This window comes from Rhinoderma darwinii, chromosome 1 (genome assembly GCF_050947455.1).
Source record: "Rhinoderma darwinii isolate aRhiDar2 chromosome 1, aRhiDar2.hap1, whole genome shotgun sequence".
NCBI lineage: Eukaryota > Metazoa > Chordata > Amphibia > Anura > Rhinodermatidae > Rhinoderma > Rhinoderma darwinii.
Genome location: NC_134687.1, coordinates 490208619 through 490229805, shown reverse-complemented (window position 1 = coordinate 490229805; position 21187 = coordinate 490208619). Strand labels below are relative to the sequence as shown.

General features: G+C 43.7%; 1 protein-coding gene across 2 annotated transcripts in view; it reads left to right on the top strand.

Moving 5' to 3' along the window:
• Nucleotides 1–897: 897 nt before the first annotated feature.
• KSR2 (kinase suppressor of ras 2) overlaps nt 898–21187 on the top strand; it is a 561531-nt gene continuing 541241 nt past the window's right edge. For both annotated transcript variants that reach the window (XM_075835299.1, XM_075835310.1), the window contains exon 1: nt 898–1096. In XM_075835299.1, the coding sequence (XP_075691414.1) occupies nt 920–1096 (177 nt within the window). In that variant the 5' untranslated portion in view covers nt 898–919. The remainder of the gene's footprint in view (nt 1097–21187) is intronic.

Here is a 21187-nt window from a genome sequence, read left to right as displayed (position 1 = left end):
TGTGGGGTCACTGTATGTATAGACACTTTATGTGGGGTCACTGTATGTATAGACACTTTATGTGGGGTCACTGTATGTATAGACACTTTATGTGGGGTCACTATGTATAGACACTTTATGTTGGGACACTGTATGTATAGACACCGGGGCTGATTTGCTGTCCTGCTGACAATGGCCTGGAGTGTCTGGAGCAGTTCCGGGCTGTCACCTACACTGCACTGTGCGCTGCTCCTGTCAGGTGCGCGTTCATGGTCCTCTCCCCCGGACTCCGCCCCCTCCTCCCATCCGCGTCCAAGGCGCTCTTGATTGACAGGCAAGATGTCGGTGCAGAGAGAGACAGGAGGGGATGCAGCAGCGGCAGCACCAGGCACCGGCTCCGGCAGCAGCAGCTTCATGCAGCAATCACCCTGAGGGCCCACACATGCACACGCCACAGAGTACTCTACCCGTAATAAAGGGCTCCTAATAATAAAGCACCCGGCTAGATGCAGCTGTCCGCATACACCGGTCTGCTGCTGATAATATTACTATTATTAGGATTTGTTTCTGCCTGAAGCCGTGCCCACTGAGCCTGTGCACCACGCATTCCATATTGCTTTCTTTCCTGCTGGCAGCATCAGCACCGCTGCCTGGTGCCCCTGTGATACAGCATCTCTGGGCTGGAGGCACCGAGGAGCCCTCACTCTAATGGAGGCAGACTAGTGCACAGGGTGTACAGTGGATGCTGCCCTCTCCATGCACCTGTGCTGAACAGAGACTGGGGTAGTGGGAGGCATCACAGGGGAGGGTGGGGTGCACCAGTGGGAGAAGGTTACAGAGCAGGGAATAATACAAGGCTCAGTTCTCTCTTTATTAAGACTATTTCGGGGGGGAGGGTGGGTGGGAAGCAGAGGGTGATCGCAGAGCAAAGGGGAGAGAAATGGATGAAGAAAATGTGCCCAGCAGCGACGATCAGCCTCTGAGTTTGCAGAAAGCCCTGCAGCAGTGCGAGTTGGTACAGAACATGATAGACATCAGCATCTCCAACCTGGAGGGGCTCCGGACCAAGTGTGCCACCTCCAACGACTTGACACAAAAGGAGATCAGGACACTGGAGGTAGGAGATCAGCATCGTGTGGTCAGTGCTTGTGTCACTGTCATGTCTGGTCAGCTGTTTGCTGTGACAATGTCATCACTTGCTGCTATTAGGAGAGTTGATCTTTTATTTGCACCCATCCCCCTATCTTTCATGCTGCCAGTGGGTTTGTTTATATCCCCTGCTTGGTGTGCAGTGCCATAAATTAAGCAGCTGCAGTGAAATGGAGTGATCCTGCGCATTCTGCAGGTGGTCGCAAAGGTGCTACTGTATAACACTGTGCACTGCTCCTATACACCCCCGGCCTCCCTCATCTTCCCCAACCCACTCCTTAACACACATGAATTATTCCACTAATCTGCCAGAAGGTTTTGATTCTGCAGTGTACAATGATGCTAATGCCATGCATATTATTTCACACTGCTCCCAATCATTAGATCACAGGGGGTATTGCAGCAAGCGTAGATGGATCTGTACACAGTTCCATGCAGCCTTGGCCCAGCTAGGCCCTTTATTTGCTTTTCACGTTATTTGTTATGATACATTCCTTCTAGTAAGCAGACTGTTTATGTCATTTAGTTACAAATGTTACTTTTTTACATCATTGTATTCTCCAAAACACCAAGTGACTTCAGTTTGTTCACATGATCTCAATTTTAACAGGGATTTACTGTTTTAAGTATTACATGATACCATATTTAGGTAAAAATAAAATAGTTTGCTACCTATAGATCTGACATAGGATAAATATAGTAGACTCATAGGCAGTGGAGACCCCTGTTAGGCAGATATAGCTTATATTTATGGATTTTCCTATATTTTGTGTTTGGAATAGTTGTATTGCCTTGTATCTTGATGTAAAGCATGGTTTCTACTTTGGTTTTTTATCGTCCATGGTTAAAGGCCCATCTATAGGCCATTATGTGTGTACATTTATCCTAAATAAAGATGATGTGTCATTTATCATTCTTACAAGCAGGTTTTATATATTCTTATTTGCCTCATATAGTCTAGATGTTATAGTTATAAGATTTATTTTATAGTAGAAAAATTTGTACTGAAATGTAATAGCCCGAATGAGACTCTAACTCGTGGCTTATTGTTCCGTGTTTCCCAAAAAAATAAAGGAAAACACATAAAAATGTGTTTAAGATTTAAAGTCTTCTGTATAAGAAGTTCATTCTGTTCAGGGACTGGACTACCTTGATCTCATCAGAGGAGATGAGACTGAGAGCCCACCATCCAGCCCACTGGTCTACTGGTGAGCCAAGGCAGCACTTCCAAAAAAATCATGGGAATTTAGTCACCCCACAATGCAATGCAACGTTTATATCGACATGCTTGAGAAAGTTCCTGTTGGATTGAAACGTTGCATTGCATTGTGGGGTGAATAATTCCCTTGACTTTTTGGAAGTGCTGCCTTGTCTCTCGTGTTTGCACTCTATTGTGGGGCTCTGGATCAGGTTCCTATGAGGCTTGCACCCATTATATCCTCTACATTTACTGCTCCGGGTCTGTGACACCCCTTTCTTTGTTTGCACTGGTGAGCCAGTCTGACCTTAATTTTGTTGAATGAGCCAAGATAAACTTTTCTTTAATTAACATTACAGGGTTTTTTTTTCTTCCCGAATCCTCTATTGCGGATTGTTGGTTTATATAGTTATAAAAGCCAAGTTAAAGGAGTCCCCTCTTGTGTTTTGTAATAAATAGAGTTAAATGTGTTGTCTTATGAAGTCAACCCCTGTACATATGCTCTATTTGGGCATATGGACATCATAGAGGGACCATCTCTCTGAGGACCATCCCTCCTTGAGCCAGAATGGGGAGCTGCTCCTTAAGAGTGGCCATTGATGGCCATTCATCTGAGCGGCCGCCATGTAATACTACTGTACATTTACCCTGCAGCAGCCAGGAGTACAGGGGAACTGGCTGGGCGCAGCTTCCCCCCTGTGAAAAAACCAGCTGTTTGCCAGGGATGCCAGTAGTCGGATCCATCTCCAATCTGGAATCTCATCAGAGACAACCCCTTTAATTGACTGTCATGCATTGTAAGTGCTCACGCTTTTCAGAATAACACCTTCAGCTCGCCAGAACGGATTTTTGAAACGGCAGCTACATAGACAGCAGTCCTTGTTTGCAAACAGAACATCCAGAAACGGGATCTTCAGAACTCTATGTATGTGTGTGCCACATCATGAATACGGTGGATATAAACAAACAATGAAATCAATGTGGCCACGGTCTCTGGAATATTTTTTTGCGCAGATATATTACAAAGGGTGACCACATACAATGCTTATTTCAGTAAACGCTATAGAAGAAAGTAATACCCCTTCAAAGTTTTGTGAAAATATATATATATAAAAAAGTAAAATTATTGACTGCAAAAGATGCAGTGAATGTGAAGTAAAAGGGACAGTATGTTGGTCTAAGGCAGCATCAAGGTATTACCATCTTAAATATTTATACCATATCCACAGGATATGTCATAAATGCCTGATATGTGTGGGACCTCTGGGACCCTCACCTATTGGTAGAATGGTTGTCTGGTGACACCCATGGTCCAATTCCCGGCCACTGCATTCTTCATTAAAGACTATTAGAGTTACAGAAAATCAAGCGGATCAAGCAGCTTGCACCCCTGTTCTCCCGATAGGGGAGGGTCTCAGAGGTGGGACCTACAACTATCATGCATTTTTGGCATATCTGTTGGGTATGCCATAAATATACCCTTTTAACTGCAGAGTTTTCAATATGAGCTATAAAGTTTCTTTTTTATCTATTGCTTTATTATATAACATTGTAATGTTGCAAATTGAAAGTTATGTAGTTGAAAGAAAAGGAAATTGCTTCCAAGTTTGAATTTATTGAGCAGACATCTTCATCCGGTTTGCATACAGGGACACTCAGTCTTTAGTAAAATAAACAAATTGGACATTCTTTTGGTATTATGTACCCCTAATTTGAATCATTCTGTTTCCTTTCTGTAGCCCAAGTGACCAAAGCTTTTCCTCAAGTAATTTATGCATTGAGTTGGTTACATATAACACTTAAAGGGGTTGTACAGGAAAGGTGTCGATACACATTAGATAAAATAGAACTATAGGAACTATGTACATTATAATCTAAAGGGGCCAGTTAATGCTCAGTTTTAAATTTTCTCTAGCGCTAGTGGCGATGAACTGCAAATCACAACATGCCCTGGGTGCCCACTGGTTGATAAATGTAAAAAGAGGAGAAACGGCTGTTTTTGGTCTTGGCTGCCGGTACATACTTGGTTACTCTCCATTGAATGGAATTTACAAGTGCAAAGTGATATGTATTTTTAACACAACACATTTCAAATCATCCTTACTTTCACTGGACTAGAAAGGATACAGCTCTATGCCATGTGAATAGTATATGACTAAAAGGCAACATCTGGCCACTACCAGCGTGATCACAGAAGCACAAAGTCTGAACACGTAAACCAAGCCAAGAGAAACATTTCCCCACTTTTTATGGGTCTTGTGAGTTGTTCAAGGTATAAACCTCTCACATGCATCAATATCTTAGGTAGTGTGGGCCAATATCGTCTGGGATATATTCTAGATAGACTAAGGCTCTGTTCACACTGACATCATGGGCACAGTTGTACAGAATCCATGATGTGTATGATGGATCTTTTTTTACCTATTCTGCTACAGATCCTATTGACATAATGGTTTCCATTTTTTTTCTTTTACTGGGAAAAATAGTGCAGCAAACAATGCTATTCTGCCCATCAGGAGCAAAAAACCTGATGAAATAGAACTATGATGCCAGTATGAACGGAGCCCTGCATCACAGCATCTTATTAGACAAATACACTAGTAACAGAATAAAAAAAAAACCAGGAATATAATTTTAAAAGAAAAACATTATATGGTGTCAAGGTGATAGTTTTATATGTAAATAGTGCAGGTCTAGACCCCACTACAATGCTAGAGACTAGCAAAAACTGTCTATGGTCAGGGACAAACTTACCACATGTGCAGCTGTGCAGGGGGCTAGTAGCTAAGCTCCCCCCACCACCACCTTCAAATGAAAAACAGCAGTGTACACTGGTTTGCCCAATATGACAATCCCGCCTGGTGCCTGCCTCTAAATAACTTCCTTAAATATCCCTTGTCCCTGGATTGAGATCCCAAAGAGGAATTTTCTATAGAAGTGGGTCTTAATCGGGAAATTGGACAATGATGGGCAATAATTCGGGCTACAGTTACCCTATGTCATGATCATAGCGTATGTGGACCCACTAGGCCGCTCCGCCGTAGCGGAGAGGCAGCTGGCCTTGTCACAGTCTATACAAGAGTCTATAGCAGTTTCGTAACACACGGGTACCTGAACTAGTCCAGACAGTGGATGAGGCTTCAGCACGGATGGAGGTGGGTGCAGCAGGTTGCGCCAGGCATGGTGGATAATACTGGACGTGGCAGACGATACTGGACGTGGCAGAAGACACTGGACGTGGCAGAAGACACTGGACGTGGCAGAAGACACTGGACATGGCAAACGACAGCAGGTGCAGTAGGACACGACTCCAACACTAATGGGCTCAGGAACAAAAACACAGCACGGGATACAGGATAACAGGGCACGGGTAACAACTGGGACGGGATAACACTGAGAGACCATTTGCAAGACTGACATGGGATACACTAACAACGCTCAAGCAAGTATCAAAAGGGCAGGGCCCTTCTTATAGTCCAGGAAATCATGTGAGTTGATGATTATTTCCCTACGGGACACAGCCGACCGGAGCGGAAGTGAGTGCTGGCGTCTCCTAGGAAGGAGATGCGAGCCAGCGCTCACAGATCCATGTCTGCGGCCGTCGGGAGGGGAAGTAAACCCGCGGCCATGGACGCCATACCCTATATCAACAGCCACCTATATAGTTTAATGGTACAATCCCATCTAGTGGCATCCGCATGCGATTTTTCCGGTAGTACCACCAAATTGTGCATTCATTGGCCACTGCAAGAACTCCGGAACCCTACCCTAAAGAGTTTTTCCAGTCTAATGTAAATAAAGCTTAACCATTGTATAATGAAAAGGTATGCAGTTATTCCTCATCATTTTCAGAATCTCTGTTTTCTGTCAGTGAATTAAACCATTCATTGTTTATATTCAGAGGCTAGAAACCCCCTTCTGAGTGTCCAGCTCACAGCAGCTGAGAGTTTGGTACAATATATCATTGTATGCAAGATCTATCAGACTTCATACAGAAACAAGATAGACATTTGTGCTGCCGTTGTATTTAGCTTACATAGAATTGCCTAGACTGGTGCACACATTGTAACAATCCATCAGCAGTGAGCAGCACTAGGACACCTGTTTTACTAATTGTTTAGTTAACTGTCTAATAGACCACCACATTCTTTAGCCTACATAGAGTTAAAAGGCTGAATTTCCTTCGTTACAGATACATATGGGTGATTTTTCCTTCCACCATATGTTTTGGACAGTTGACATGAAGAGTTACATTTATTTGAGTAAGGCTGGATTTACATGAGCGTGTGCGTTTTGCGCGCGCAAAAAATGCGGCATTTTGCGCGCGCAAAAGTTACTTAACAGCTCCGTGTGTCAGCCGCGTATGATGCGTGGCTGCGTGATTTTCGCGCAGCCGCCATCATTATGACACTCTGTATGTTTGTAAACAGAAAAGCACGTGGTGCTTTTCTGTTTTCATTCATACTTTTTACTGCTGTTGCGCGAATCACTCGCATCACACGGAAGTGCTTCCGTGTGCTGCGCGTGATTTTCACGCACCCATTGACTTCAATAGGTGCGTGATGCACGAACAACGCACAAATATCGGACATGTCGTGAGTTTTACGCAGCGGACACACGGTGCGTGAAACTCACGGATAGTCTGCATGGCCCCATAGACTAACATAGGTCCGTGCGAGGCGCGTGAAAATCACGCGCGTTGCACGGACGTATATCACGTTAGTCTAAATAAGCCCTAAACCTAATAAAAGGCCATAGCCTTCTCCTTGTGTAATTTAAAAAAAGACAACGAATGTAATGCAAGAAAAAAATATTTATTGGGTGGTTAGATATGTGCTGCTATTTGGACTACAGGAAAGGAGAATACCGAAGGGAATTCAGCATTTCTTGGATGACCTACACAGGAGCACATACATATGGGGATGTAGCATGATCCACTATGGGCAGGTTAACTCAGACGTTAGAACTGAATGACCAAAGAAAGAATCTATTTTCGCAGACAAGTCTAATCTGTAATGACAGATAAAAGTATTTGATGTACTCCATGATACCGCCAGGCAAATACTCTCAGTTGGTACCTATGCTCTTTCTGCCCATGAAGTGGCTGTGGCTCTAGTCGAGTGAGCACAGATTTCTTCTAACAGAGATTTGCTTTCGCTCCTATTAGCAAGAGCTAATGAGCTAATGGGGCCTCTGAGACACTTGGCTATGGTGGATTTGAATCCTTCAGTCCAGGATAAACAGATCCTCAGACACCATCCTACATCCAGTGTCTGTAAGCACCTTTCCTCCTCTGGCATAGGTTCGGTGCAGAAATCTGGCAGGACATCTCTTGGTTGATGTTCCCTCATCACAGCATCTTCTAAAGATGGACGCCATGCGAGTATAGGCTTTGTTGCTGTTTCCTGGGCAGTCAGCAGGGTAGAGACCACTGCGTCTGATTGGCCCATAGTTCTTAATAAGGGCCCATCAATTCCATGCTTCAGGCCGAATACTTTCAGGTTCTCGGATGGCAGGCTGTTCTGTAACACCATGTCCAGTCTGAGCGGAAGCCTCCAATAGGTTCCCCGACTAATCTTCCGGAGCAGGGGAAATTATGCTCTCGGCCAGAATGATATGACGACTATTACAAAGGCTTGGTTCTGGCTGATCTATGCCAGTACTCTCGAGACCATCGGCACGGTATGGAACACATATGTCAACCCAAAATTCTACGGGATGGAGAAGGCATAGGGTCTAGGGCATACGGGCTGTCTTGACGGTAAATTGAGCAGAACCTATTGACCTTGGCATTAGATCTTGTTGCCATCAGTTAGATTTCCGGAAAACCCTATCTCAGCACCAGTTGAGCAAATACTTCTGGATGGGGGGGAACACTTGCCAGGAATTGGCCGAGATGGTCTTCCTACGCGTTGAGCTTGTCTTTTATTTGGATCGTTAAGATCTCTTCTGCATGCATCTCCACCCAGGTCAAAACCATCACCACTTCTCTTAGAAGGGCCAGGGAATTTGCTCCTCCCTGCCGATTAATGTAGACCACTATGATGGCATTGTCTGACTGGACTCTCACAGCCCTGGTCAACGGCAGCTGATGAAATTGCAGTAGAGTTTTGGAAACTGCCCTCAGTACCCTCGCTTTGGAAAGTTAACACCCTCTCCTGGGAGACCTTGAGCTGTAGCTCCTGACACATGGGCATCCCATCCTCTGATGTATGCATCTGTAGGAAGGACTACCCTCTGAGTGGGAATCATGCTCTTGCCATGTCTCAGGTCTATCAACCAGTGTAGTGCAGTCCTGGTCTGCTGAGAAAGAGCCTGAAAGTTTGGTCTAGGGAATCCTTCTAACAGTCCTTATTTCCCATAAGTTCAATCTGCAGATGCCATTTGGCTCACAGAACTGTATCTATGGAGGCCGACATAAGGCTAAGAATTCGCATTACATAGCGAAGGGATACAGGTTTGGAATCCAATAGTTCTCCTGCCTTGGAGGTCAGCAACCTCACTCTCTGAGGAGTTAGACTGAGGGTCATAGTCTTGGCATTTATCACAAACGCCACAAATTGTCTTCTTCTGGTTGGAAGGAGGTTAGCCTAGACTAGACAGGAAGGATATAACCCTGTTCACATGTCCTTTCAGGAGAGCGTCTGACTTTTCCTTGATGAGTTAATCATCGAGATATGGTACATAGATTATCTGCTCTAGACAAAAGACATGCCACCATGGTCAAGACCAGCTTGGAGAAAATCCTGGGATCTGTCGAGATCCCGAAAAGAAGGACTCAAAACTGGAAATGTTCGACTCTTGACCCTCGCTTGATAGCTAGCCTGACTCTGGGCTACTGGGACATGCAAGTATGCGTCCTTGAGATCCATGGTTACCATGAAATCTTGCCTTTCAATCAAGGATATGTGTAAAAGGTCTGCCAGGCACAGCTTCTGTGTCAACGCCCATAGGTAATCAGTCTGCACCTGCTTCTATGTCTGTGAGACTGACTCCATCTTCCACCACTCAGCATGGCAGGCTTAGGAGTGGGAGAGCCTATCACAGCCTGGCCAGACGGAGCTAGCTCCCGCCCTCTGTCTATTTATACCTGCCTTTCCTGTTCCTCCTTGCTTGTGATTCTTCTCGTTTGGTTTCCTGGCCCTGCTGCAGCTTCTGAACTATTTGACCCCGCTTCATATTGACCCTGGCTTACTGACTACTCTCCTGCTCTGCGTTTGGTACCTCGTACACTCCTGGTTTGACTCGGCTTGTTCACTACTCTCCTGCTCAGCGTTTGGTACCTCGTACTCTCCTGGTTTGACTCGGCTCGTTCACCACTCTTGTTGCTCACAGTGTTGCCGTGGGCAACTGCCCCATTTCCCTTAGCTTCTGTGTACCCTTGTCTGTTTGTCTGTCGTGCACTTACTGAGCGTAGGGACCGTCGCCCAGTTGTACCCCGTCGCCTAGGGCGGGTCGTTGCAAGTAGGCAGGGACTGAGTGGCGGGTAGATTAGGGCTCACTTGTCCGTTTCCCTACCCCCATCATTACAATATGACCAATCGTTTCTATTCAGAAACGTTCTCCTCGGATGAAGGGGTTTAGGTATCTTAGATCTATGATCGTCCTGAATCTTCCGTCTGGCTTGGGTATTAGGAAGATATGAGAGTAAATCCCTAGACCCCCACGGGTCTTTTGATACTTTCTCTATCACTTTCTTGAGAGACAATTCTTCCACGGCTTGAGGTTTACCAAGTATTCTTGCTGGGGTGGTAGGCAGACTGGTAGCCATCTCTTGGAAAACAATAAACATCTATAGTGTAGCCATTTTCTACTACATCTATAGCCCAAGGGTTTTGTACTAAATCTCACTAATGGGAAACAAAAAAGGTTAGTCTGTCTCCTATGGGTAACTGTGTGGTGTCAAAAATTGAGACGCTTCCCCCCAGTTCTGGGGATTGTTTACCTCTTCCCCTGGATCCCTTACGTGGGTTGGGCTGGGAAGGATTTCTAGAGCAGTCTCCAGCTGATGAGGGTGCTGTATAAGAGGGTGGTTCGGAGTTACGACAAGAATTGCATCTCCTTGGTCTGGAAGCCGCCGGCATGTTTTGCTCCTTCTTATCGGAGAGGTTCTCTATGAGCTCATCGAACTTGGACCCGAATAGCCTCTCTGGCTGAAACTCTATGTGCATAACTTAGGCCTCATGCACACGAACGTAAAAACGCCCGTAATTACGGGCCAATAGACTTCTATTGGCCACGGGTACCTTCCCGTTTGCTTACGGGAAGGTGCCCGTGCCGTTGAAAAATATAGAACATGTCCTATTTCAGGCCGTAATAACGGCACGGACAGGCCCATAGAAGTCTATGGGGCTCCGGTAATTACGGGTGGCTACGTGTGTGCACCAGTAATTACGGGAACGTTGCTAGGCGACGTCAGGGGATAGTCACTGTCCAGGGTGCTGAAAGAGTTAACTGATCGGCAGTAACTCTCAGCACCCGGTACAGTGACTAACGCTGGAGTTCATAGTATTAAAAGTTAACTTACCCTTAACTCTTCTTCTTCTTCTTCCTCCAGTCGGGCCTCCCGGGATGACGTTTCATCCCATTTGACCGCTGCATCCAGGGAGGTCGGACTGGATGTCAAGAGAGGGACGCGTCACCAAGACAAGTATGAATTTCTTTTACTGCGGAAAGGGCTGTCCCTTCTCTCTATCCTGCACTGATAGAGAGAAGTGCTGCCGATTAGTGCAGTGCAATTTTGCAGCGAAAACGTGCCCGTAAATACGGGTGAAATACTGGTGACACCGGACCCGTATTTACGGGCACGGGTTCGTAAATACTGGTGCAATACGGGTCGAATACATGTGACCAAGGACCCGTATTTACGCCAGTATTTATGGGAGGACAAAAATACTTTCGTGTGCATGAGGCCTAATTCTTTGACTTGTTTTCTGCTGCCCACTGTTAAGCCAAATCGTCCTGCTGTAAAGAGGAACATGGACCTTGCTGCCAACCTCACATTCTGCTTTAATGCGTCCGAGAGGAAATCTAACGCTAAGGAGATTGATTTAAAAGAGTCCAAAAGGTCTTCCCTATGGACTCCGACTTGAATATCGTTCTGCAGACAAATGAGCCATGTTCTGAATGCCTCAGCAACATTCACATTGGCAATAGACACTCTGGCAAGGGCAGCACTGGTCAGACAATTCCTTTTAAAGGAGCAATCTACCTTACGATGCATAGGATCCGTCAGACGAGCACTATATTTAGATGGCACGATTCAGCGTTTGTACATTTTGATGATTGCCATATCCATCTTCAGTGGTAACCTCCCCTCCTCTAGCTGATCCTCTTCCGCTAGATAGAGAAATTAAAATCTCCGCAAAATGTTACCTTTCATTCAGTGACCATGATTTCCTTTTTCTTGTCAGGCAAGGCTAAATATTTTGTCGGAGGGAGCTTGATCCGCATAAGACACTCAAGGTTTGTGGTTTTTAGAGCGGACAACCATACTCTAGAATAATCTTCCTCGTCCTTAGAGGAGGATCCAATCTCATTCAGCACCCTGAGGTCTTTCTCTGAAGGGCAGGAAGAAGGCTCCCCCATCTTTATCTGCAGCAGAGCCGTCTGAAAATCGTAAAATGGTGTCTCTTAGAGGACCACTTGCTCCTGACGAGAACTGGCAGACTCTACACTACATCTTTTTACTAAGGGGAGCCACTTCACTGAACGCTTTGCAAGCGATACCAATTAAATGGACCTACATAACCGCGCACAACCTTTTCCGATCAGGTTCAAGCCCCGGTAAAGAACACTAGACCAAAAATGGGATCAGGGATGATTAGATCAGATATGTTAGGCATGGAAACTGCCCCAGAAAAGTAAAACACACTATCTGGGAAAGGGAGTTCTTAACCCAGGGTATCGCCCAAAGGTTTGCAAAACAGCAATCTAATGAGCTCAATCTAATAAGTTCAATAGAAAACTTAAGGCTTACCTACAAAGGAAAACTAGGGAGAAGAGCAGCCACCTGTCTGTTAATAATAATCTTTATTTATATAGCGCCTACATATTCCGCAGCACTTTACAATTCAGAGGGAACATGTACAGACAATATCAGACATTACATAGTGACAAAGCTAATTTACAATTCAAACAAGAGGAGTGAGGACCCTGCTCCCAAGAGCTTACAATCTATGAGGAAATAAGGGATACACAATGTAGGAAAGTGCTTGTTGAGTACAATCTTTTCTACATATGTGGCAGTACAAATAAAGCTACATGAGCCGGTCACCAGCCAGTATCTGTGTATGACAGACATGAAGTGCATTAGGGTGCAAGGAGTGTGGGGGATACTGCTGAATGAAGGGGTCAAGTTCTCATGACTAATATAAAAGGGGGGCCAGGGAAAGTCAGATTAGGGAATGTTATAGGCCTGTCTAAAAATATGTGTTTTCAGGGCATGTTTAAAACTGGATGTTAATCTGATTGTCTGGGGTATTGCATTCCAGAGGACTGGTGCAGCACGAGAAAAATAATGGGAGACGGTAGTGGGAGGTTCGGATTATGGTGGATGTAAATCTAAGGTTGTTGGCAGAATGTAGAGCGCGAGTGGGGTGGTAGACAGAGATGAGGGAGGAGATGTAAGGAGGTCCAGCACAGTGGAGAGCTTTGTGGGTAAGAGTAATAAGACCGATTAGTAATGAGTTACAGTAGTCAAGACGAGAGTGAATCCGAGCGACAATGAGAGTTTTGGCTGTTTCCACAAGGGTGGATTCTGGAAACGTTTTTGAGGTGAAATTGACAGGATCGTCTAAGTGATTGAATGTGCGAAGGGAAAAGGGAAAGATCTGACTAAAAAAAAAAAACAAGACAGTGGGCGTGCTGCCTAGGAGTTATGGTAGTGCCACCCACTGAGATGGAGACATCAGGTTTAGGTAGATTAGTAGATGGTGGGACTAAAAGGAGCTCAGTTTTAGAAAGATTTTATTTCAGATAGAGAGAGGACATGAGATCAGCAGATCACTGGTCTTTTGTGGTAGAGCAGGGGTGATGTAGAGGCATATAATTGGGTGTCATCAGCGCAGAGATGGTACTGGAATCTGCTGATTGTTTCTCCAATAGGGGCTGTGTAGAGAGAAAAGAGAAGTGGACCTAGGACTGATCCCTCTGGAACCCAGATAGCAAGGGGAAGTGGAGAAGAAGTAGAATCAGCAAATGACACACTGAATGAGCAGTCAGAGAGATATGAAGAAAACCAAGAGAGAGACGTGTTTTTAAGGCCAATAGAGTGGAGCATGTTACTAGAAGTTGGTGGTCTACAGTGTCAAAGGCTGCAGAGAGATCCAGAAGATTCAGTAGAGAGTATTTACCGTCCGATTTAGCCGCCAAGAGATCAGTTGAGACTTTACTAAGGGCAGTTTCTGTGGAGTGTAGAGTGCGGAAACCAGATTGTAAGGGGTCTAGAATGGAGTTAGCAGAGAGATAGCGGATAAGGCAAGAGTAGACCAAGCATTCCAAGAGTTTGGAGATGAAGGGGAGATTAGAGACAGGTCAGTAGTTAGCAGCGCTGGATGGGTCAAGAGTTGTTTTTTTCAGTAATGGGTTTATAACGGCATGTTTAAAAAAGGAGGGAAAGATTCCAGAAGAAAGAAAGGTTAAATATATTAGTCAGGTGACTAGTGAGAGCCGGGGAGAGGGACTGGACTAGGTGTGAGGGGAACGGGTCACTGGGGCAGGTAGTAGGACTAGACGAAGAAAGGAGCCTAGAGACTTCTTCTGTTATTGGGTCAAATGCTGAAAGTGAAGAAGAGGGAGTGCGGGAGGGAAGGGGATCAATTTTACTAAGGGACTGGGAGATCATGCTGGATGTTGACAATTTTAACTTTAAAATAAGTGGCCAGGTCTTCAGCATTGAGATTTGTGATCGGCGTCTGCACTTTAGGAATAAGGAGGGAATGAAAAGTATCAAAGAGATGTTTTGGATTATAAGATGCAGAGATGAGAGAGGTGAAATAGACTTGTTTGGCTCGGTGAAGGGCAGAGTTGTAAGTTCTCAGCATAAATTTGTAATGGAGGAGGTCTGCTGACAAATGCGATTTTCTCCACAGACGTTCGGCAAATCTCAAGCAGAGAAATGTGGAGAGTTATTAAAGTCAAAAACTGAGCGGAGACGGAAGAAGACCAGGTCAACTGAATGCCCATCTGTGTAGGAGAGTTAGTAAGTTGTGACAGACCTAGGAAGGAGGTTAAAGATAGTAACTGGGAGGCAGATGAGGAGATTGGATTATCAATAGGGATGTTAACCAGTTCAGGACCGGGCTATTTTGAGCCTTCAGGACCAGACACCGTTTAGCCCTTTTTAGCACGTGTTAGTTAAATGGCTATAACTTTTTTATTTGTGGGGCTAACGACGTGATTTTTGCGACGTTTTTTTCCATAGACAATGCAGGTTTCTTTTTTTTATCGTTTTTCTACACATCATTTTTGCTATTTTAGAATTTTTAATCATAAAGTTTGAAAATAATAGTAAAAAAATAAGCTTTTTTACGTTTCAGCTATTTTTTTTTGGTAATAACATACATGTCTATATTAGGGTAATTGGGTCAGCGCTAGTGTTACAACAATGATTGTCAGGGGGGAAAAAAATTTTTTGCCATGGGTATTGTGTATTTATTATTAATTATTTTTTTTTGCACTTTACTTTACAATTTTTTAATTACTATGGTCTGTCCCTCAAAGGTCAAAAAAGACCTTTGGGGAACCTTATATATATATTTTTCTCTCTTTTACACCATGTTTTTCCACTGTAACTGGAGCTGCACAGCAGCCCCAGTTACAGGGGAAATCAGCCCTCTCATAGTGACGATTCTCACTAATAGTGCTGTGGTGGGTCTAGTTAGACCCAGCAGCAGTCTGTCAGTAACGGCACCCGGCGATCATGTGACCAGTCACATGAACACCGGGAGGGTGGTTGAAAATTAAGAAAAATCGGACCGACGGCGCTGCTTGGATAGGTGTTTGAAGTAATAGGAGAGTTTGGACGACCATCGAGAATAAAGGACTTTAATGTCAAATAGGCTACGCGTTTCAACACCGAACCGGCGTCTTCCTCAGGCCAATACAGACTATGCGGTTTCCGGCACATTTATAATAAAGGGGACAGGAAAAAAGACCGCCAAAATGGACAGGTTAAAGGTCACAGGAAATAAAACATTACAATAACAATAAAAGCATACATGGATAGTAGTTTTACATATAAGCGAAAGACAAAAATGATGATGATGATACAAACATACTTCACGTATTATGAGCGCATATCAATTACAGCCAGATTCACTATGCCGTAATAATAAGAATTTCTGAACGGGAATGTTCTTATATATGCATATTGTAACTAATCGTACAGTCGATTCCATTGATTCTATATATGTGTTTAATCTAAAATAATAAAGTAATAAGATATACCAGACTGATGAGTCAAGCGTCGCTTGTTGTCAAAACGACGGCCGAAACTACGGAAGCCGAGGAGGGACACAAATCATCGTTGGAACGCATAATGAAACACACACGACCGCGGCGCTTTAGCAGTGGAGGACCGGAGTGGAAATAGAATGTAAAGAACGGTGAGTATTAGCAGATCCAAAGCAAATTAAGTGCTAATGGATTGGTAGTTCACCCACAGTTAATATGCGGTGTGATACCAAAAAAACCTTCCATATTTTAGATGCTTCCATATTTGGACATAAGAACTGGCATAATTGCATTAATAAAACATGGATCAAAACTGTAACAGTCGTAAAATATATACATAAGAGGATAATATAAACCCAATACGATTGTTTAAGACAGTCATATATAAAAAGCGGATCAGGTTTCTGTTACAACAAACCGGACCCTGGTTGGTAATAGGCTGGAATAAATACATGGGGATCTAAAAGGATATATATATATATATATATATATATATATATATATATATATATATATATATAAAAAGAGAATAAAAAAGAAAATAAAAACGAATGAGCAGTTTTTATTCTAAAGAAGATTCTGTAAGGTCATTTAGACCATTTGGATGTAAGGTTTCTAGTTTATAAATCCAGAAGTTCTCCCTCTGTTTGAGCCTAATAAATCTATCTGGTATATCTGGTGATATTTGTTCAATTGGGGTTACCATAATATCTGAAAATTTACAATTATGTTTATAGGTACAGTGACGTGATACACTTTGTTTTAAAAATCCCTTATTGACATTGAACCTGTGTTTGTTAATACGATTCCTTAATGTTTGTGTAGTGCGACCTACATATTGGAGCTTGCATGTGCACTGAAGTAGATAGATGACAAAAGAGCTCCCGCAGTTTAGGAAATCTTTTATCGGGAATTTTTCACCTGTTATTGTAGAGTGATATTCCATGCATTTGTTGCTGATGTTGTTGCAGCAAAGGCACCTATTTTGACCACAACGGAACGAGCCTTTTAGATCCGTTAATAAGCTATCACTTTTCATTTTTATATTGCGCATTTTACTGGGGGCTATTATATTTTTAATTGTTTTGGCCCGTCTAAATGTAATATTTGGTTTATCGGGTATCAGAGATTTTAAAAAAGGGTCATTTGTCAGGATGTGCCAGTGTTTTCTAAGGATGGAAGTGATCAGGTTACTTCCTTTATTGAATGAGGTTATAAAGTTGGTTCTAAATGCTTCATGATTCGATTTTTTATTTGTACCCGAAGGCTTCAAATGGATGCATTCGTTTTGTGTCAGAGCCCTAGCTTTTGACGCAGCACCCCTAATAGGGCTTTTTGGAAAGCCTTTTTCTAAAAATCTTTGATTGAGAATCCCACACTCTTGGTCAAAGATGGATTCATCGGAGCAACTTTTCCTAATTCTTCGGTATTGACCGAAAGGAACATTTTTTAGCCACGGGGAGTAATGCGCACTTTTAAAATTGAGATAGCTATTTACATCAACCGTTTTGAAATGAGTCCTCGTTGTGAAAAGGCCACTATTTTTTCCGATTGTTAGATCTAGGAAATCAATACTCGTATCTGAAAAAACTATGAGTGAAAGTAAGGCCAAAAATATTGCTGTTCAAATATTCTATAAAATCATTAGCTGTATTAGAGTCACCATTCCAAATAAAAAACAGGTCGTCAATAAAACGTCTATATAGTAAAATGTTATCACTAAAAACATGTTTACTCAATATAAGTACTTCTTCAAAAACTCCCATATATAAATTTGCGTAAGAAGGAGCAAAACGTGTCCCCATCGCACACCCTTTTGTCTATAAAATTTCCCATCAGAGCTAAAAACATTATGTGACAAGATAAAATCTGTACATTCCAAAATAAAATTAAGCTGTGCATTTGAGTAACGCAAATCTGTTGTAAGATAATCTGAAATGGCTTGTAGACCCTGTACATGGGGGATATTCGTATAAAGTGAAGATACATCAGCCGTAAGGAAGCTGATGTTGGACAGGTCACATGTGGATTGTAATTCAAATAAATCCCTTATTAGATGCGTTGAATCCTTAAGAAAGGAGGGTAGTTTGGAGACTAAAGGTTGAAGGTACTTAGTATGAACACTGGGAGGAATAGAGACAGCGCTGCGGCCGCTGCCTCTATTCCTATAAACAGCGTTCATTGAGCGCTGTGTACAAGAGATCGGAAAAGACAGAAGCAGAGAAAACTGCTTCTATCCTCTCCTCAGGGTCCCCGGCAGTCACTTACAGCCGGAGACCTGACATTCCTCTGCCCGATCGCTTGGGCAGCAAGTTAAAACCCGAGCCGTAAAAAGTCTATGGCTCGGGTTTTAAGGACCCCGACTGCTGGCCGTAAAAACACAGCCCGCGGTCGGGAACCAGTTAAAGTCACCCATGATGAGAGTTGGTGTTTCAGATGATAGGAATTGTGGAAGCCAGGCAGCAAAATGATCCAGGAATTGACACGGTGATCCCATGGGGGCAGTAGACAACTGCCACTCGGAGGGAGAATGGGCGAAAGAGTTTAAGGGTGTGAACTTCGAAAGAGGGGAATGTGAGTGAGGGTACCAGGGGAATGACCTGGAAAGTGTAGTGTGGGGAAAGAAGTATGCCTACTCCTCCACCATGCCTGTTCTCGGGTCTGGGTCCATGAGAGAAGTGGAGACCACCATAAGATAGAGCAGCAGGGGAAGCAGAATCAGACAGGTGTAGCCATGTTTCTGTAAGAGCCAGGAGGTTGAGAGAGTTAGAAAGGAATAAGTCATGAATAAAAATAAGTTTGTTGAACACGGACCGAGAATTCCGGAGAGCAGAGTTAACAGAGACAGGAGAAGACATACAAGGAATGTTAAGAAGATTAGCAGGGTTTCTATGTGTGGCAGGTAAGTGGTTGGGAGAGATGTCCCCTGCAGCGAATAGCAGGAGAATGGAGAGAGACAGCAAATGGTTCAGTGATTTATAAGAGTGACTTTTGTGTTGAGCAGTGGGATGTGATGGTTTAAGGTGATTCAGGAAAGTGAATAGTGAATGGGAGCTGTACATGGGCGAGGCAAGGAGAGAGGGACTAATGTGGATTTTTTTTTAATAAATAGATTTGTCAGTGTGTTTAGTGTAACTTTGTAATTGGTTTTATTAAAAAATCATTTTACTTTTGGAGATACAGCTATTCTTTATTCTCTAAACCGAGCAGCTGTATCTCTCGTTTTACACACGGACCTGACAGATTCAGTGTTGGTGGGTCCTGCGTGTCTGTGACACACAGGATCCACCTGTAATCGATCACATGTAAGTTCAGAACTTGGAGTTGATCGATTACAGGTGAATCCTGCGTGTCAGAGACACACGAGACCCGCCGACCCTGAACCTGTCAGGTCCGCGGGACTGATGGATTTAGTGTAAAATGAGAGATACAGCTGTTCTGTATAGAGAACACAGAACAGCTGTATCTCCAAAAGTAAAGTTATTTTTTTTAATAAAAAAACAATTACAACGTTACACTAAACACACTGACTAACCTATTTATTAAAAATAAAAATAAAAATACCCTCAAAAGGTGTCCATAGCCTTTAAAATTCCACAACATGCCTTTAACACTGCACAAATTCAGCAGCATGTGAATGTGGTCAAATACTTACTTTTTTTTTTTTTTACAATATATATGTTTATAGCTAGTACTGTATGCTTATACTTTGCCTGTGTTTCCCTGTAGGTTAGTCCCCTAGATCTCTGTTGTAAGCTGGAACTCTGACTTTTCTGGTTTGCCTCTTAATAAGAAGCAGGCTCTGTGCCCAAGGTTCTTAGACACACATATAATTTAGGTGATAGAAAGATACAAGGTCGGAGGAAAGAGTTAATGTTGGTCCATCAATTTTCACCTGGGTACAACTCCTGTATGCTGCTCCCAAGGATAGATTGAGAACCAACCTACCTTTTGCTCCATTACCACTGCGTAGGAACACATGGCAGGGCTGCCCCCTAACCCTTCTTTTGTTTGAACTGGTTATTGAGCCCCTTGCTGCAGCGATCAGACAATCACCAAATATTACAGGTATCCCCAGAGGATCCATTACTGAAAAAGTGTCCCTCTACCCTGATGTGACATTGGTATATGTAACTTCCACGGGGAATGTGGACCCACTGGGCTACTCCGTGTAACAAAGTAGCTGCTGGCCAGACAAGTATATAACAGTCACTGGTCAATGGTACCTTGATGGCAGGCTGTTTCGGAATTACTGGAAGCTGCCTTGTTCTGGATTATTGGAAGTTGGTCTGTGCCGGATTTTCGGAAACTGGCTTGTGCTGGATAATCGGAAGCTGGCTTGTGCCGGATTCTCAGAAGCTGGACTGGTCACGGACACTGTACTCATCACGGACACTGGACACGAATACTGAACTTGTCATGGACACTGGATAAAAGTCTAGGGTGTGCTGGGATAGGCTGGGAGCAATATTCCTGGTGCTGACTCTTTAAGAATGGGGACGAGAACATAGGCCGGGGAAGGAGGAGAGAAAAGAACACGCCGACGTCCGTGATCAGAGAGACACCGGCGCTGAAGACAGGTAAGCTGCTGGCTGCTTGTGTGAATGAGACCTAAAGTACCACCCCCCTTACGCCTCCTCTTCTTTGGTCCAGAGCGTAAGAGGAATTATTGTTCTCTTCGGATTCCCAAGATCTCTTTTCAGGACCAAGCCCTTTCCAGTCCACAAGATAGAAGGTCCTCCTTCCCACCTTCTTGAGCAATATTTCCTTGATCTCAAACACATCACCTACACTTCTAATAGGCTTCAGGCGTATAGGAGGCAAATGTAGTTTATATGACACAGGATTGATCTGTTTCAAGACCTCAAAAGGGACGGAGGAACCTAGGAGGAAATTTATAGGAGGGGATTTTCAAGTGAATATTCTTTGAAGATAGCCAAACCTTAACCCCGGGAAGGAGCTGAGGAGGCGGCCTTATTTTCTTATCAGCATATCTCTTCATACGACCCACAGGATCACGGACTTGGTTGCTTCCATATCTGAAGAAAACTCCCATAGGAAACATTTGCTGCAGGAACTAGAGATGTAGCAGGTGTAGGGAGAGGGACACACGGGTGTTGGCTGTAAACTATGAAGAATGGAGAGATTCACTCGTGTGATTATTATACGAGAATTCGGCCCATGGAAGGAGATGTGCCCAAATAGTGGTGCATTCATCACAGGAAGGGAGATCTGTAATGAAATCCATGGCAATGTGTTGCCATGGGCTGTTTGGGACAAGCAAGGGTTGAAGCAGACCCACAGGCCTGGAGTGAGAAACTTTATTTTGGTCACAGTTGGTACACGAGGAGACAAAGTCCACAACATCTTTGGGCAATGTGGGCCACCAATAGTGACGAGAGATAA